Below are 19,181 nucleotides of genomic sequence, written 5' to 3' on the forward strand. Positions count from 1 at the left end.
AGTGTTCAATCATGACTTTCATCAAAATATGCTGGATATTTAGATAAATAGAATCATAACTTCATGTAAACAAAAATTACTGAAATTGGGCTGCTTTTAGAAAACAAATAATAAAGAATGCCAGGAGATAATGTAAAATTCAATGCAGCTAATTTTAGGTGGGACATTTGGCAGTATATCAGTGAGATAAATATTAGGAAATAAGTGCATATTAGAGAATATTAACGAATAGAGAGAGAAGACTGATCAGAAAATTCAACATCCCTCTTCATTCTGCTGTTTTTGGCAATATGATATTGGTAAAGTTATGTAATTATTCTGGGTATTCATTCCCTCCCCTGTAAAATGAGGGTGAATTATGTGGTCTTTATCATTCACTCCAGTTCTTACATTCTCAAATTTTACAAGCATAGTTACCTGATATGCTGTGAAATATAATTTCAATGATTTTATGTGTATTGTTTTTAATGGTAAAGTTAGTTTCTGTAAAGTGTATTTGTATAACAGATTTTCACATCACATATATGATGCTCCTAAATTCAACATCAGTATTCTAAATATAAGACATAATGTAGAAAAGCAGACTAACAGCATTTAATGCTAATAAAAAACAAGATGTTGAAAAATGACTGAAGAAGCAATGAAGTAAAAGCCTACCTATCTATGCATGATTTTAGACATTTTCAAATTTGGTCACAGTGATTTCAAAGAGAATACATAAGTAACTAGTTATTTGGAAATAGCTGATGTCCTTAGCTACCACAGATTTCTAGATAAAGTCTGCAAATATGTTAGTAGAAATGATTGTCACTATTCTAACGCAGAACCAATTGGATAGGGTTGATCAATAAAAATATTTTGGCCGGGCGCTGTGGCTCAAGCCTGTAATCCTAGCACTTTGGGAGGCCGAGACGGGTGGATCATGAGGTCAGGAGATCGAGACCATCCTGGCTAACACGGTGAAACCCCATCTCTACTAAAAAAAATATAAAAAACTAGCTGGGCGAGGTGGCGGGCGCCTGTAGTCCCAGCTACTCGGGAGGCTGAGGCAAGAGAATGGCGTAAACCCGGGAGGCGGAGCTTGCAGTGAGCTGAGATCCGGCCACTGCACTCCGGCCTGGGCGATAGAGCGAGACTCCGTCTCAAAAAAAAAAAAAAAAATTTTTTAAAATACCTCAATATTGTTAGTCTCATACTAATAAATTTATATTATGTGGTTTCTACTTATCTAAAGAGAGCATAGATATAACAGTTTAATTCAGTACAACAAAAAGAAAATCCTCCTTCTTTTAACCACGCCTGTAAAAATAAATAAATAAATTTTGACAGTAACTGGCATGTTTAAAATCTCTCTAAATTCTATAAAGGGACATAATATTTGATGAAAGAGAGTTTTCTCGGTGGAGTCTTCCAGAGGGAGACTTGGTCTTTCTGTCTCTATTTACCGATTATCGCCTTAATAGAGGCTACGGTGGAAAGATTCCTTATTAGGCATGGTTCTCAGAGCTCAACTTCAGGTGCAAATGCTTTTACATATTTTTAAAGGCATAGAAATTGTCTGATAAATATTAATGTTGAGGAAAAACTGAGTAATAACTTTCTTAAATGACCCTTCTTTAGTCCTAATAATGCTTTTGTTTTCTCAAGTTGTTAGAAAGGAAATATTAAGTATTTATTTGATGATTTAGATACAGGCTATTTGCTAAATAATTTTGAACTTTTCAAGACAATGTCTTACAGCATAAAGACTGTATTCTGAGTAAGCAGCAGAAGAGACAACTATGTTGAACATAATTTGGTGTTTCTTTTCTCATCAATGAAAGACACTCCCCACTGACATTTTTGTTTTCTTACTTTTGGGGAGTCATTTACTCATATTTCAGAGAAGTGTATGTGTACTTATGAGGACAGTCATGTAAAACATGAGTTCTCTTTAAGCCTCGCATGACATTCACAGTTGTTCTAGGCAGCAGCAGGGAAAGCGGTGACAACCATCACTTGTAAAGCATCTTAACTTACACTCGAGTTGGAAAATAATGTAACTGTGGTGTACCAGCATATAATCATTTTGATAATTATTTTCTATTTCTGAGTATTATAGGACTCAATGTCTACATATGCAAATAATTTGTTATTGTTGTAATAAATATGAATAGTTTCAGCTTCCAATTCATTCTCCTATGATATCTAGATAACTGAAAAAAAAAAAAAAATGGCCTGAATGGTGACAGTCTTTATTAAACACAAATAAAAACAAAAACAACCCAAAGCCAAAAAGCTCATGTAGTAAGAAAAGGCTCAGAATGTGACAGTCTATAATATTTAACCCCAAAGTATTAATACCGTAAAATTTACCCAGCTAGAGCTGTTTCCCAATTTTAATCACACACACACACACACACACTCTCCCATGGAAGGTTAAACAATTTAATTTAACATTTTTGTAGTGCAACATCATAGTATAAAAACTAATAACTGGGACTTAGGGTAAGAACAATGACCTTGAATCACAGTAGAAACCAAGAATTTGGAGCTTGGGGTTGAAACCCAGTCCTATCACTAATTAGCTTTGTGATCCTGGGCAAGTTACTGTACCTGTCTGTGCCTGACATTCCTCATCTGCATAATGGAATTAATGATAATAGCAGCATACGTTTCATGGGATTATGACCAGTATTAAGTAAGTTAATATTTGTAAATCATCTAGAAGAATATCCCCATATCCTAAGTGTTATATTACTGTTCAAACATAATTAAGTGAAACTAGCAAGTACAGCTATGATATTCAATGAATAAAAAATAGTTAAAAAAGAGAATGACCTAGGCTAGGTGCAATGGCTCATGCTTGTAATCCCAGGACTTTGGGAGGATGAGGCGGGCAGATCATCTGAGGTCAGGAGTTCGAGACCAGCCTCGCCAACATGGTGAAACTCAGTCTTTATTAAAAATACAAAAATTACAGGTGTGGTAGTGCACACCTGTAATCCTAGCTACTCTGGAGGCTGAGGTAGGAGAATTGCTTGAATCCAGGAGGAGAAGTTTGCAGTGAGCCGAGATTGCACCACTGCACTTCAGCCTGGGCAACAGAGCAAGACTCTGACAAAAAAAGAAAAGAATAACTTAATTAAAAAATGGGCTAAGTACTTGAAAAGACATTTCTCCAAAGAAGACATGAATGGCCAATGGGTACGTGAAAATTGTTCATCACTAATCATCAGTGATATTGAAAACAAAACCACAATGAGATATCACTTCACATCTGTCAGGATGGATAATATGGATAATATCATAAAAACAAAAGGTGAGTATTAAGGAGGATGTGGAGAAATTGGAACCCTTGCACACTGTTAGTGGTAATGCAAAATGGTACTACCACTATGGAAAACAGTGCGGCAGTTCCTCAAAAAATTAAAAATAGGCCGGGTGCGGTGGCTCAAGCCTGTAATCCCAGCACTTTGGGAGGCCGAGACGGGCAGATCACGAGGTCAGGAGATCGAGACCATCCTGGCTAACACGGTGAAACCCCGTCTCTACTAAAAAATACAAAAAACTAGCCGGGCGAGGTGGCGGGCGCCTGTAGTCCCAGCTACTCCAGAGGCTGAGGCAGGAGAATGGCGTAAACCCGGGAGGCGGAGCTTGCAGTGAGCTGAGATCCGGCCACTGCACTCCAGCCTGGGCTAGAGCGAGACTCCGTCTCAAAAAAAAAAAAAAAATTAAAAATAGAACTACTACATGATGCAGCAATCCTGCTTGAGGATATTTATCTAAAATAATCAAAATTAAGATATCAAAGATATACGAAATATTATCACTCTTAGATTCACTGCAGCACTATTCACAATAGCCAAGACTCGGAAACAACCTAAATGTCTGTCAATAGATGAATGGATAAAGAAAATGTATGGTGTGTGTGTATGTGTGTGTGTGTGTGCTTGCACATTATATTTATACAATATATCTGGGATTATATATTATATACCTATATACATATATGAGACGTATCTATATATAAATATATAATACATTTAGACATACATCATACATATATTTATATATGACATATGCATCATATATGTACATATCTATATACATGTGATACATATATATCTCTATATGTGCATATATATATGGGATGTGTGTGTGTATATGCATAAAATGGGACTGCATTCATCCTTGAAAAACAAAGAAATTCTACATACACTATGCAACAACATGAATAAATCTTAAGGACGTTATGTTGAGTGAAATAAGCCATTTGCAGAGAAATAAACACTGCATGATTCCACTTATATAAGGTATCCATAATAGTCAAAATAATATAATCAAAAAGCAGAATGGTGGTTTCCAAGGGCTAGGAGGGAGCAAAATGGGAAGTTACCAATCAGTGGATATAAAGTTTCTGTTAGTTAAGAAGAACAGCGTTAGAGATGGGCCATACAACATTGTACCTATACTCAATAATAATGGGTGGTAAATTTAAAAATTTAACGGGGTAGGCCTCATGATAAATGTTCTTATCACAATATTAAAAAGTGAGAAAATTAAAAAATGACTCCTGAAAATCATAATATTATTTTTTAAAAAAAAACATGTTTCCACAAACATCATCATTACTTTATAATCAAGCCAGAAACCATCCTTGAAACAAATTTATATTGAGGAATTATTAAGGGGAAAATAGAGATGGTTGTATAGTATGCTTCCCAAATTTAATTAAATTATATAACAGGAAGATGGAAACAGAATTCAGAAAGCATATCTACCAGCTGGTTCTCCTTTAAGAATGAACATATGAAAAGATAATATTCAGTAAAACTTGAGGAGTTAAGTCAATATTTTTTCTCAGATATTTTGGTAATTATTTTATACCTCTTGGTTGTAATATTCAGAATAAATCCAAAATGAAAAAACACATTTTTTCCTCTAATATTAGGTCAATAAATAATCGTGATGTTAACATAACTTAAACTGTCATAGTAATATCAACAAACGTTTTCAAAATCCTTTTACTTAAAATGCATGTAACAGCATTTTGAACTGCAGTTGTTTTTTGTTTTAAACAATTGTATAAACTCTAAAATACATTCCTACATCATTTGTGCTTTAAACATGATTTATACTATTTGAAAAAAAATTTTGACTGAGGGTTTTCTAAAATTCCTTTCTCATTTAAAAAATGCATGTTATTCTAAAGTACAATTAAGTAAAGAAAAGATAAATGCATACCAAAAAAGAGATAAATTAAGTGAACCATTATGACGTGGTCTTTTCAAAGTAGAAGTGGGGATTAGAAGACTCGAGCTATCTGCAGAGCTGTATGTGAGAAATAATACTTCTCTGACATTTCCATCTAATTTAGAATAGCTGTCATTCTAGATAACTAAATCTTTCCAGTGATTCTATAAACATAAACATGCTGGGGATAAGCTCCATATTGTCAGCATGGTTACATCCTTATGACATAGTCCATTGTTTCTCAAAGTAACTAAAATTCTTAGTGAAATGTTAAATTTCAATGAAGGATGAAAATGCTAATACATCACTGCAAATAAATAATGGTTATTACAGCATATGTGGCTCTGGTGAATAGCAGAATTTATTACAATTAAATTAGGAATTAAATATGAGCTTAGGAAAATAATTTTATTATTAGGTTGGATACATACTGTACCAGGCCGCGGATAAGGAATTCTCCCATCATACTGCACCCAACGATGGTCTGCACTTTCCTTATGAGCATACGGACCGTTAAAAACTGCTCTGATGTCAGCCATGCTATACACACAAACAGCAGAGCCTTTGAAGATGGAGCTGAAAAAAAAAGCAACGTCATTCAATCATTCACTGATGAATTCAATAAACATTGACTGAGCACATACTATCAGTAGGTGCTGTGGACAAAATTTATTTAGCACATTAAATTTGATGAGTACTGTAGACACAATGTGCCTATGTCCTCAAGTGGCTTATAGCCAAGCAATTCTAAACAAGGTGTAATAATAACTTCATTGCCAGTAAATATGGTAAGCAATGTGGAATATGCATAGGTACCCAGTATTGGGCTGCCAACTAAGTTTTCAGGGAGGAGGTGTCATCTAAATTGACACCTGACAGATAAACAGAAATTATCTAAAACAAACCCTGGAGGATAAAGAGGAATATATGCATGAAAGATTGGTATATTTTTCTATATGTTCTTCTATTTTATTTAAATTTATCATAGCGTAGTGCATTTCAAAGAGCTTACAAAATAAAAAGTGATATTATTTACTTTTTAAAAATAATTATTTAAATATTTTAATAATAATCCTCTCATTTGTTTTCTTACAATGAATGAATATCCATAAATATTAGTTGCTAAATTACTTATATGATTTTTATTAAATTGATTTTAAAATGTTGAAACAATCTTTTTCTTTTTGGTCCTCCTTAAATGTATGAGTTTATGTATTACAGCAGCTCATCTGATACTGAAAGTAATTATAATTACATGAAATTAGAGAAAGTATTAAAAGGCAAAAAAGTCCATAGGAATTTTTTCAAATTTTTGCAAACGAACAAAAATGAACACTAATCAGATGTCTTTTTATTTTGCTTTATTTCTAGAAATTAAAAGATACTTTGAGTTGAAAACTTTTAATCATTCCCATTTTCAAAAAGGAGATCACCCTTTATGATCTAAGAAATATATTAAGCATCTTAGCATTAACAAGCTAATGATTCTCTAGCATGGTAACTCAATTATTAATATTCTTGGAGTGACATTAATGGGAACCTTTAGAGAGGTAACAGTAAATAGGTAGGTGGGAGAAAAGTAGCTGCTGAGAGTAGAGGTGGTGTTGCCACAAAAATCACAGAATCTGCCTAGGATATTTTAAAGGTATGATGCCTCATGCTTAATGGCATTGCCATTATTGCAGGTTAATTATGTCTTCTTGCTGGACAAAGGATGTGATATACATTCCAATGTCACCTTGGTCTTTAGGATGGCATTAAAAACAAAACAATAAAGTATAACAAGAACAAAGAGCTAACTTGTAACTTCAAACTCTGGGTGGGCAGAAACTTAATAGGAGAAAAAAATGAACTATCTTGGGGCTATATTTTCCTGGCACATATCCGTGCCTTGTGTGTGGAGCACAGTGACTTCAAAGAAAGTGCTGCAATTGGAAAGGTGCCAATGGAACTGGGATTGAGATACTTGACTAGAGGCACTTCTTATACCTTTTTATATTAGGACATAAATGAACAGAAAAATTGAGTCTAAAATAGCAGCTTCCTAGGATATCGTCTTTATTCTCATATTTAAACATTCACATTCTATATCTTATAATTAACCAAATAGTGTTTTGTTTTCTGATATATTCTGAACCAGAGTGCATTTCAGTTTATGAATAAGGTATTGTGAACTAAATGAGGATTGTGCCACAGAAAAAAAATTATATTGTACATATAAATAGATTAAAAATTTATTCACTAGGAGGCAGTAAGACCTTTTCTTCAGTACCAATATCAGTATCTTCAATTCCTTTTATACTGATGTCAATATACATTGATAATGATTGAGAGCAAAACTGTGGAAAATATGAAAACTATTTCCAGCAATGTAGGCAGTGATAGGGAACAGGAGTAAGGGAGTGCTTTGAACATAGTCAAATTTAAGTTACTGAATTCAATAAAATTAAGGCAGGGGGCCTACATATTATTTGAGAAAGTTTCATAGATGCTAGTACAACCTTTTTTTTTTTTTTTTTGAGACAGAATTTATTTTTGTTGCCCAGGCTGAAGTGCAATAGTGCAATCTTGGCTCACTGCAACCTCCGCCTCTCAAGTTCAAGTGATTCTCCTGCCTCAGCCTCCTGAGTAGATAGGATTACAGGCACCCACCACCATACCTGACTAATTTTTTGTATTTTTAGTAGAGATGGGGTTTCACCATGTTGGGGAGGCTGGTCTCAAACTCCTGACCTCAGATGATCCACCTGCCTTGGTCTCCCAAAGTGTTGGGATTACAGGCGTGAGCCATCACACCCAGCAATGCTAGTACAGCTTTTAAGGAAGTCAGAAGGTCTCAATGATAAGTACAGGAGAGCATTATGCAAAAAGAAGACAAAAATACAGGAGTAGAAAATATGAAATTCATTTTCAATCTGTTTTTTTTTTTTTTTTTTTTTTTTACTACTAATAGGCTGCTTCTCTTTGAGCAAGTAATGTAAACATTCTTTGCCTAAATTAGTAAGGCGGTGAAATACTCACAACAGCCACACCTATCTTTGTAGGGTAACTGGGAAATGATAATAGGATAGCATGTGATGATGTTTTAAAACTTAAGAGTGTCCCATCTCATGATTATAGCCTTAAAAATGAACTTAACCATTTACCCACGTATTTCCTTAGTACTATCACTATGGCACCTATCTTGGAATTACTATGATTAATATATGCAAACACCTTTTTTTTTTTTTTTTTTTTTTTTTTTTTTTGGTGACAGGGTCTCTCTGTGTCACCCAGGCTGGAGTACAGTGGTATCATCATGGCTTACTGCAGCCTCTACCTCCCAAGCTCAAACAATCCTCTGACCTCAGCCTTCTGAGTAGCTGGGACTACAGACATGTGCCTCCATGCCCAGCTAAATTTTTTTATTTTTATTTTTGCAGAGACTGGGTCTCACTGTGTTGTCCAGGCTGGTCTTGAACTCCTGAGTTCAAGTCATCCTCCCCTTGGACTCCCAAAGTGCTGGTATTATAGGAGTGAGCTGCTGAGCCCGGTCTGCATATGCCTTTTGTACACAGAAAATTTATTTTGGGACTTTATCTCACAGATATCTTTGTTCCTATGGGGAATGGCATTTGAAGAAGATTAGTCACTGAAGCATTATATGCAACAGTAGGAGTCTGGAAATAACAGAAATGTCCACGTTCAGATGACTGGTTAAATAACTTGTGGTAATTATTATAGCGAATGCTATGTTGGCGTAAAAAGAAAAAATATAATTTTTACATTGATATTAAATGATTTTTAAGGAACATTAAGTAAAATGGTAAAATGAAAAAAAAAAGTTTACGACATGCTACTACAAAGGCAGGGACAAAAAGATCCTATAACTATATTGGCTTGCATACATATACAATTCTCTAGAAGCATTAAAAGCATTTTGTTGAACATACCTGGTTGTAGTAAAGACTCCGTATACTACAGGATTTCTTTCATCTCTTGTGGGGAGTAAATATATATCTTCTATTAAAGTGGAAAAATAAATATTTACTCTTATTTTTCAGTATTACATTTGCTTTTTTTGTTAATAACACAACTGAAACTCTCAAAATCTAAACAGTTTATAAGATTAAAATAACAGAGGCACTATATTATGCCTTGAGAAATCAAATATAAGATTGTTTTTTTCTCACTGACTATGTAGAGTATGGTACAACTGATAATCTCTAAGGCAGTTTCCAATTAGAAATCTTTGATTTCATAGAAAATGCAAACCAAAAAATAGTAATTTTTACCCTCTAATGTAAAAAAGTTCTGTCCTATAATTGTGTCAAGTTAGTAATTAATTTACCTTTTTTTTTCTTTTTTGATGGAGTCTTGCTCTGTCACCCAGGCTAGAAATCAGTGGCACAATCTCTCCTCACTGCAACCCCTCCCTCCTGGATTCAAGCAATTCTGCTACCTCAGCCTCCCAAGTAGCTGGGATTATAGGTGCCCACCACCAGCCCGGCTACTTTTTGTATTTTTAGTTACGAGACAGGTTGAACTCCTGACCTCAAGTGATCCGCCCACCTCCGCCTCCCAAAGTGCTGGGATTACAGGCGTGAGCCACCACGCCCAGTCTCATTTACCTATTTGGTAACAGTAAGGAAATAGTTACCCCAAAATCAGTGCAGTATTGACAGTAAGTTATGTGTGAATAATATTCTTTAAAAGATTAAGATGTGAATGTGCTTACATACAATATGAGAGGTCATCCATGATTACTCAATATATACTTTAAGCTTGTAAAATACACAATACTGATGAAATAATTTAATGATATAGATTATCATGTATACATTACATGGCAAAAACAAGAACAAGTTCAAGAAGCTAAAAGCTAATGATGCTAACATTATACACAACCAAAAAAGAAAAAAAAATCATTCTGGGACTTGGAAGGAGTTTTTGAGGGAGTGAAGAGGATAAGTGAAATAGAAGAAGCTGTCTACTGCTTGTGCTTATTCTTTACATCAACAAGTCGGAGGGACAGTGTTCACCAAATCTCCTGTACTTGCCAGCAGAGGGCATCTGTGGAACAAGGAGCCACCTATAGAAGGTGGCTCCTTTCAAAATGAAAGACTGCACGGAGAATGGATGAACTTTGTAGTTTCAGAGCTCATACCTTTCTGTGTCTTGCTGGAGTTTTGTTTCCTTCACTTACTTTGAGGACTTTTACAAAGAGAAGAGTTACTGCATTACTACGTGTGCCCAGACCTAAAGCACTTCTGTGTACTTTGCGTGTGAATTTCAGTAAGAACCATTCCTGTAAGGTTTGCTCAGCTATAATTAATCAGGCCAAATTGGAGCCAAAGGGAAACAAATGCCAAGTTACTTAATTAGGCAGTAAGGCTTTTCCAAGAAAGAAGGAAAGAAGGAACTTACGAAGCTCATCAAAGTAAGTATCTGCCCCATCACTTCCAGGAATTGAGCAAATCAATCTGGCCTTAAGAAAAGTCGTCCACTTGTTTATCAGGCTGCGTTGTCCTCCTACATCATTCTGACATGGAAAAAAAAAAAAAAATATTTACCAACACAATTCTTTCACTCACCAAAACTGGTAGCTATTACAGGTATTACAGTGTTTTACTGATGCCATTGTTTACAAAGACACGGGATCCAGATATTGAGTCCTTGAACTTTAAAATAAGGGAAAAGATAGTATATGCCTTCAATCTTAAATGTTTTTCTCATAGTTAAATAAATTCAATACAAGCAATTCAGCTCTACTGGATGAGTAGATGCATACAAGGTAATAATCCCACCTGCCAATTTTTTTGCTTCATAACCTGCAAGAGACTATTTATTTTTTTAAGTCTCTATTTTCTCATTGATAAAAATGATAAATCTCTTGAAATATGGTTAGTTATTTTTGTTGTTGTTTTTCAGAGATGGAGTCTTTCTATGTTGTCCAAGCTGGAGTGCAGTAATTATTCACAGGTAAGATCATAGCCTCAGACCCCTGGGCTCAAGTAATCCTCCCACATTAGCCTCCTGAGTAGCTGATACTACAGGTGCATACAACTGCACCCAGCTGAAATATGGTTAGTTTGATGAGTAAATGGGGAAAAAAAGTCTATAAAATGCTTAGCATAGTTCCAGGCAACTTGAGTTCAATGAATGCTAGTACTGGCTTGTATAGTATTTATAGGATTAAAAACAGTATGTGTAGCCTTTAGCAATATGTGTCTTTATAGGCTTAAAAGTCGTTTTCAAATTGAATGTCTTACAGATTAAACATAAATGCAACATAAACATATGCTTAATAATACATATATAAAAGCCATCCTTTTGCCTATAATCACAGCGATTTGGGAGGCTGAGGCAGGAGGATCAGTTGAATCCAGTAGTTCAAGACCAGTATGGTCAACATAGTGAGATCTCATCTCTACAAAAATTAGACATGTGTGGTGGTGTGTGCCTGTAATCCCTGCTATTCAGAAGGCTGAAGGAGAAAGATCGCTTAAGCCCAGGGGTTCGAGGCTGCAGTGTGACATGTTTATGCCACTGATTCTAGTCTGGGTAACAGAGCAAGATCCTGTCTCAAAAGCAAACAAAACCAAAACCAAAACAAATCTTTTAAATAATATTTATCTATATTTTCCATACTTTATTTTTACTCTGAAATGGTTCATTAAAAATGTTCTTTAAGCATTTAGCAAAACATAACCACTTAAATCAATTACACAATAAAAAAGATTACAGGCCAGGCGTGGTGGCTCACGCCTGTAATCCCAGCACTTTGGGAGGTCAAGGTGGGTGGATCACAAGGTCAGGAGATCGAGACCATCCTGGCTAACACAGTGAAACCCTGTCTCTACTAAAAATACAAAAAATTAGCCGGGCGTGGTGGCGGGCGCCTGTAGTCCCAGCTACTCGGGAGGCTGAGGCAGGAGAATGGCGTGAACCGTGGAGGTGGAGCTTGCAGTGAGCTGAGATCGTGCCACTGCACTCCAATCTGGGAGACACAGCGAGGCTCTGTCTCAAAAAAAAAAAAAAAAGATGACAGTATTCAATAATTCAGCATAAAAATTTATATTCTCATTTTTAAATTAATATATATCTGTTGATATGGTTTGGCTCTGTGTCCCCACCCAACTCTCATTTTGTAGCTCCCATAATTCCCACATGTTGTGGGAAGGACTCTGTGGTTGATGATGGAATTATGGAGGCGGGTCTTTCCCATGCTGTCCTCCTGATAGTGAATGGGTCTCACGAGATCTGATGGTTTTAAAAACAGGAGTTGCCCTGCATAAGCTTTCTTTGCCTGCTGCCATCCAGGTAAGATGTGACTTGCTCCTCATTGCCTTCTGCTATGAATGTGAGGCCTCCACAGGCATCTGAACCTGTGAGTCCAAGTAAACCTATTTATTTTATAAATTTCCCAGTTTCCAGTATGTCTTTATCAGAAGCATGAAAACAGACTAATACACCTGTGAACACTGAATAAGTATGATTTTTCATTCATTTAACTCAACTAGCTCTGCTGTGCTTATGATAAACCTAATTTATTTAAATTACTACTGGAGCCTATCTTTTCCAATAATTTATTTACATTTAAGTATAAATTACATAAAATCATGTATCCTTGAATCAATCTATGTTCTGTAAAGTTAATGAGAAGTTAACTGTTAAGTTTCAAGTCTGAATATCTAGACACTTTCTTCTTTTATCTCTGAAATTAAACTAAATTAGAGAAAGGCATTTAAATGATTCCAACAAACAGGAGAATTTGAAATCATATAACTACTATGCTTGAAGAAAGGGGGAAGGGAAGAAGGGAAGGCAAGGAAACCAGGACCAGAGGTATCTTCATAGCCTTAGCACCTAACGCCAAGGGCATCTATGGTATGTGATACCCAGAGTGAATCATTTCTTACAATCCTTTCCCACTAAACAAAAGATACATTTTCAATAATAGTTCTATAAAACTCAGGAACAATTATTATTTTCTTTATTTGCTCCTTAGTTTATAACACACAATTTTAAAATAATAGCTTTGAAATTTAAAAGCAACAACACTCAATAAAATATTTCATGTACGAACTAAAAATGGGCACTTAAGGAACAAACTATCACACCTCATAGTTTGCACTATGTCTCACTGTTTTAAATTTTAAATGACTCCAAATCATTATGAACTTACTCTTGGAACATGTGTGTAACTGAGTACCTGTGTGCTGGCGGCTGACTATCCTCACAAATATCCATATATACACATATACATATACATAATAGATACACAGTAGTAAACAACAATTTAAAATCTAGACCGAAAAGACTCTTCTATGATTAGCATATTGTCACTGATACTGTTTACAATTACTGGCATGAGGTGATAATAAAAAGCACAATAATTTTTAGTTGGTTTTTGAATAATTTTTTAATTCTTGCTAGACAATGCACTCACTAAAATTCCCTCCACTCAACTCCCGATATGTCACTAAATCCCTATCGCTGTTGAATGAAGACATGGTTAGTAGTTAATACATAACTAAGAATAAAAGACAAAATTGAAACAAATTTTCAGAATGGTATAGACTAAGGGCCAAGGAGTTTGAGTTTCCTCTAAAATTTCATTATAGTGGGAAAATGGCAAAAGCTTCACTGAAGAGTTGGATTTAATGCTAACTTTTTACAATAATAGATGGGACCAAACTACATACGGAGAAATTGGTTCAGGAAATACACTCAGTGCTGGAAACTAGGGAAAAGGACAATGAGTGGAACAATCCAGCACATCTAGGGAGAATCAGGATAAACTGTGTTTAGTTGAAGACTGAGATCAATTAAAATAGTGAAGGAAAAAGTTATAAAAGTAAATTGGGGTAAGATCAAGGAAAGCTTTAATGCCAGGCCAGAGTGTCTGTATGTTATTAAGTTCACATGAAGAACTACTAAAAAATTTAGCAATTGGCAAGGAAGTTAAATAATCAGTTTCCTTTTAAGAAAATGCATAATATATTCTATATAGTGACTCTCTTATAAAAAATATGTCAGTAATTGCTCTTACATTTATATTTTATATACAATACCTTTATTATGAGTATCTTTGTTAAAAAATAAAGTATATTTCAGTTATTGGATGATTGCAGATGTCTGCATATGCAGACAGATTTATCTAGATATGACTTGTTTTTAATGCCAATATCCTCAGATCATGTATGAAAAGATGTCTATACATTAATAGGAATGAGCAAAAATATTGAATCTTTCTCCTAATGTAACAATGAGTTCTGTGTTCACATATAGTAGGATTCCAGTGAGAAGATGTATATCTGGAATTATCAGAAACTAAGATAATTTTAAATAAATTTTAAAATATAAGATATTTCCCCATCTATTTCATGACCCTTGACTTAGATCTTTTTAAAGTAACATATCTAATCTTTACATTTTTCATCAGCTTTCTAGTTGTGCTAAGAAGAGCACTGGTAAAAACAATTTTATTTTAATGCATTATTATATATTGATAGTATTTATTAAATTTTCTTTGCCTACATTTGTATGTTTTGAGAGGGTCAGCAGTGAATACTGAAAATAGTGTTGATTCAATAAATATAAACAAAGATATCAGTGATCATGAATATAATGCCAGAGACTAAAGTTTGGCTTACCCAACTCAGAATATGTGCTGAAATTATTTTGTTAAGTGAATACATATATAAGCAGAATATCAGCTTAATGACATTCCTTTAACAGGCATACACAGTATTACTTCATAAAAATGAACAATTGTATCCTCTTTTAAACATTTTACTAAGTAAAAGTGACAATAAATGTTCATTTTCAAACATTTCCTCCCTTTCTATTTATAATTATCACTGATATTTAAGGTAACCATGAGAACATTCTAACTAGTAGAATAATCCTATCTAGATTTGAAGGACAGAGAAGAGATTTATACTGTACCCGCATTTCTTTTAACCTGATTTTAAAAAAAATGAAATTTTTTGAACTAAATAATCTTACCTAATCATCCTACAGCCTTCTCTAGCCCCTCAGAAATAAAAAGATACAGAACCAAGACAAAACAAAACAAAAAAAATCCAAGCCAAAGATGAAAGCCACCTGCTGTCAGAAGGGAAACAAATACAGTTCCCGATGTAATAGCACTCAGGAATGGAATATAAGCATTTAATGACTGGATAGTAACTCTTACAGACATCCAGAAGCATGACCTGAGATGGCAAAGTTCAACTCACAAGGAGTTGTATTTCTCCTGCAGGGAAATGTCAGTTGGGTGGATTTTGTTGACCAGTTTCTCAGTCCCTGGATTTGTTTGCATATCCACACAATCTCCTCTAAGAACTTTAAGCCCAGGAGAGGGCTGAAAGGGAGGTAACCACTTTTGTACTAAATTGTCACCTCCTTGCTTTTTTCTGTGAAGTTCTAAAGAATACAACCATCTCACTAACACAATAGATTTATTATTAAGATGTCAAAATCAGCAGTTCTTAGTCACCAGTCACTTCTGTGAGTCTCTACACTGTTTATCATTCACTTTTTGTAGTCAGGTTTCCAAAAGCCTTGACACCCTCTACTCAAAGATGCAGATGAAAGTAACAAAGAAATTATATGTAAACAAACCTGATCACATGAGTTCAATTTGGGTGGTAAGTAGAGAGGCTGCCTGTTTTCTTTTTCCTGTATCTTTCTATGTGTTTGTAATATTTCTTAATTTAAAATGATTAATTAAAAAAAGAAAAAAATTAAAGACAAAACAAAACACAATTTGCAATACTTCAGCAGCTTTAAAATATAGTACATCTGAGTCGTTTGTATGATGGCTGCATGTTACGAATTACTAAGATCTTCTAATCATAGCATCTACTAATAGGTAGATCAGACTTAAAGCAGGGTAATATGGCATTACATTTTCCTTCTACTGTCCCAGAAAAACTCAGACTCTTATAAATCTTACATAGACATGTAAAGTAGCTAGCAGCTGTCACACCTGAACTTTTATTGAGTGTGCCTTTTGACCTTTGGGTCACTATGCTGGGTTCCTCTGTTAAACATGATTTTATCTGTATATACCATCCTCTTCAAGGATCCCTCAGTACTTTATAAACATTGTCATTTTAACCTATATATTAGATAACAGTGGCTTTTGGAAAATGTAATAATTGACTTTCAGCTCCTATGCTCTTAAATCCTGAAGATTTTATAAAATCAGTTTACAAGATATTTGAAAACAAGTGTTTTGTTAAGCTACTAATTTGTATGCAGAGATTTGTAACCCTATTAATGAGTTTAAGTTGAAGGACACTATTTTCAAATCAATAGAAACTGGATAATGACAAAGTTTAAGAACTTTAAAAAAATAGTTGATGCTGGAGTTAGAGGTAATAAATTATTCTTTGCTTAACATTTAGTTATTTTGCCTAATACTGCTCTTCTGCATCTTTGTGCAAGCAAGAAAATGAAATTCTCAGACTCTGAAAACCATGATATACACATCCTTTGCGTGCCCCACTCCCTATTCTACCCATTAGTAACACTTATGCTTATAGATTTTAGTTTGAATTAATACTACTCACCTTCTTTTGGAGCGTGATATAAATACTATAGTATTACAAATTAATAAAAACCTATGCCATTACCCAAACTAACACGGAGGCAAACACACAGGCTTCCTGTTGGCCATTTTTACAAATTCAACAAATAAGATTAGATAAATTTAATACTTTTATCTTTTTGATTTAATGCCTGTTATATTTCAATCCATCATTCATATTATTTGCTTGATTTGTCATTCATAATAGATCCCACAGCAACTGTCCAATCTACATCTATCTGTGTTGTCTCAATCTTCACTGGGTTATTTCTAGAGACAGATTTTAGAATCTTTCTTTGAAAACTTAGTACAAATGACCTGCATGGGGCTGTATAAATAAATAATAATGATAAGGATAATCCAAACTCAGGGTGGCCTATTCAGAAGGTTGAAACTATGACCATGACATGGTAGAAACAAAAAGTGAAACCTGGCATAAGCCCCAAGGACACTCATTAGAAGTGTATGCCATATATTGACTTATATTACTATATTGTGAAGAAGATCTTAAATGAGTATATTTCAATACATTAAGTGAACTAATGGAAGATAGTGAAGTTATGCTCATTACATCAAATGAAACAAACTATGTTGAAATTCACTTTTTAGCCTGTGGGTCTTCTTTTGCAATAGTTGCAATGCTATAACTATGTTTCATGTACTTGGTTCATTGGGATTAAAAAAAAGGGTCTGACCACTAAAAAATAAAGGCAAAAATAATAATATGAATTTAAAAAATAAGGTTGTGAGTTTTCACCTAACCATATTTGGCTGCCAACTCATGTAAGTTAAGTTGTAGAAACAAATGTAGAAAAAACTATGTAACATAGAACATGTAGAAATATAACATGTAGAAACAAATATCTCTTCACTTACTTTCTTTGGCAACTGAAATTATAAGCATTTTTTAATATAAAGAGAAATTCATGGATAGCATTTCTCTTGACTAGAAGAAGATCTATTGGCACTTGCCCTTTACTGTTTTCAAAGGTTTTTGTCCCATTTCTGATACTTAGGAATCCCCCCAAAATTCTTGACATATAATAACATAGATTCTTTTACCTCACCTACTAATAATCTTGAAATACCTTAGAGGAAATAAAAATATACAAACTCAAACATGTAAGGAAAAGGATAGACAAGAAAGAAAAAAAAAAGAAAACAACAAAAAACTTTTGTGGCAGGTATTAAACACACTAAGTTTTAAGGGATAAATTCTATAGAGGCTTTCAAGGCAATTTTTTTTTTTTTCTGAAAAAAACACCTCGTATTTAGAGACGACTATTTGTGATTTGCTGTTAACGACTAAGCAAACAGAAATGGGGAGCATGTTTTTCTAACTACTTCAGAAACTCATAAAAATTATTGGAAATACAGGACTGGTGTAATACACTATCCTAAACAACTCAGTTTCTAAGATTTAGCACATTCAATTAGGTAAATCTAGGCAAGTGAAGCAGTCCTTTTCAGATAGAATCAGAGTTGATTCAAGTAAAAAAAAAAAAAAAGCTGTAGCAAACAGTATAAACCCTTTCCTAGGAATTTCTCAGACAGGAAAACAGATGGAAGTGAAGCAAAAGCACATCTGTAACTCGTGGGCACTAAATCTCTCATTTAGGTTGTAAGTGACATGCTGAAAGTAAGCACAAAAACCACAGCTCAACAGAGATCAATAAATACGGAAAGTGTCATAGGCCTCAAAACACAAATCTTCAAAGGCAGTAATTGTCCAAATAGGACCATATATCAAAATAGACAATGCAAGGGGAATTGAAGCAAAGGGCTATTAATGAGACCCCCAGGCAAGTTATGTGAAAGGGCCATCCAAACTGAATTCTTGGCATAGGGAAAGGAAATACTGCAAAACAAAAAAAGAGAATTGGCATAAACTACAGCTGGGATCTGGAGTAGACTGCTGTAAGTATAATGGACAGCTCTTCCAAAAATGAATAGAATTAAAAAATAATGCAAAACAGCGTTGAGGTGAAAAATTGAAAGCAAGTCTCACTGAAGGAACTAGTATTTCCACCCATTGGCTTAAAAGGTGGGTCTTGAAGGGAAACACACACACACACACACACACACACACACACAGAGTAATAAACATCACACAGACATAAATAGTGGTATTTTGAAAGTACTACCTTGCAAAGTTAATAGACACAAATCTTTTCATTGGGTTTATTTCACGTGGTTTTGGCTGTTCATTCAATTAGCATTTAATACCTCATCACAAAGATCTGTGTTATTTACCATCTACGAGAGCAGTTATTTGGGGTGTAAGTTGCATCATTTTGTGCTTCAAAATATTGACTGTTTCACAAAATGGAAGAATTGTAGAGCTTGACAAGGACTTTAGAAATCC

At 34.4% G+C, this 19,181-nt stretch overlaps 1 protein-coding gene across 2 annotated transcripts in view; it reads right to left on the reverse strand.

Moving 5' to 3' along the window:
• The window catches only part of SEMA3D (semaphorin 3D), a 208,927-nt gene that overhangs the window by 37,079 nt on the left and 152,667 nt on the right, over window positions 1-19,181 (reverse strand). For both annotated transcript variants that reach the window (XM_033193172.1, XM_033193173.1), the window contains 3 exons: window positions 10,642-10,756; window positions 9,168-9,237; window positions 5,667-5,811 (listed from right to left, as the gene is read on the reverse strand). In XM_033193172.1, coding sequence (XP_033049063.1) covers window positions 5,667-5,811; window positions 9,168-9,237; window positions 10,642-10,756 — 330 coding nt within the window. The remainder of the gene's footprint in view (window positions 1-5,666; window positions 5,812-9,167; window positions 9,238-10,641; window positions 10,757-19,181) is intronic.

The sequence above is a fragment of the Trachypithecus francoisi genome, unplaced genomic scaffold (genome assembly GCF_009764315.1).
Source record: "Trachypithecus francoisi isolate TF-2019V2 unplaced genomic scaffold, Tfra_2.0 Lachesis_group4, whole genome shotgun sequence".
NCBI lineage: Eukaryota > Metazoa > Chordata > Mammalia > Primates > Cercopithecidae > Trachypithecus > Trachypithecus francoisi.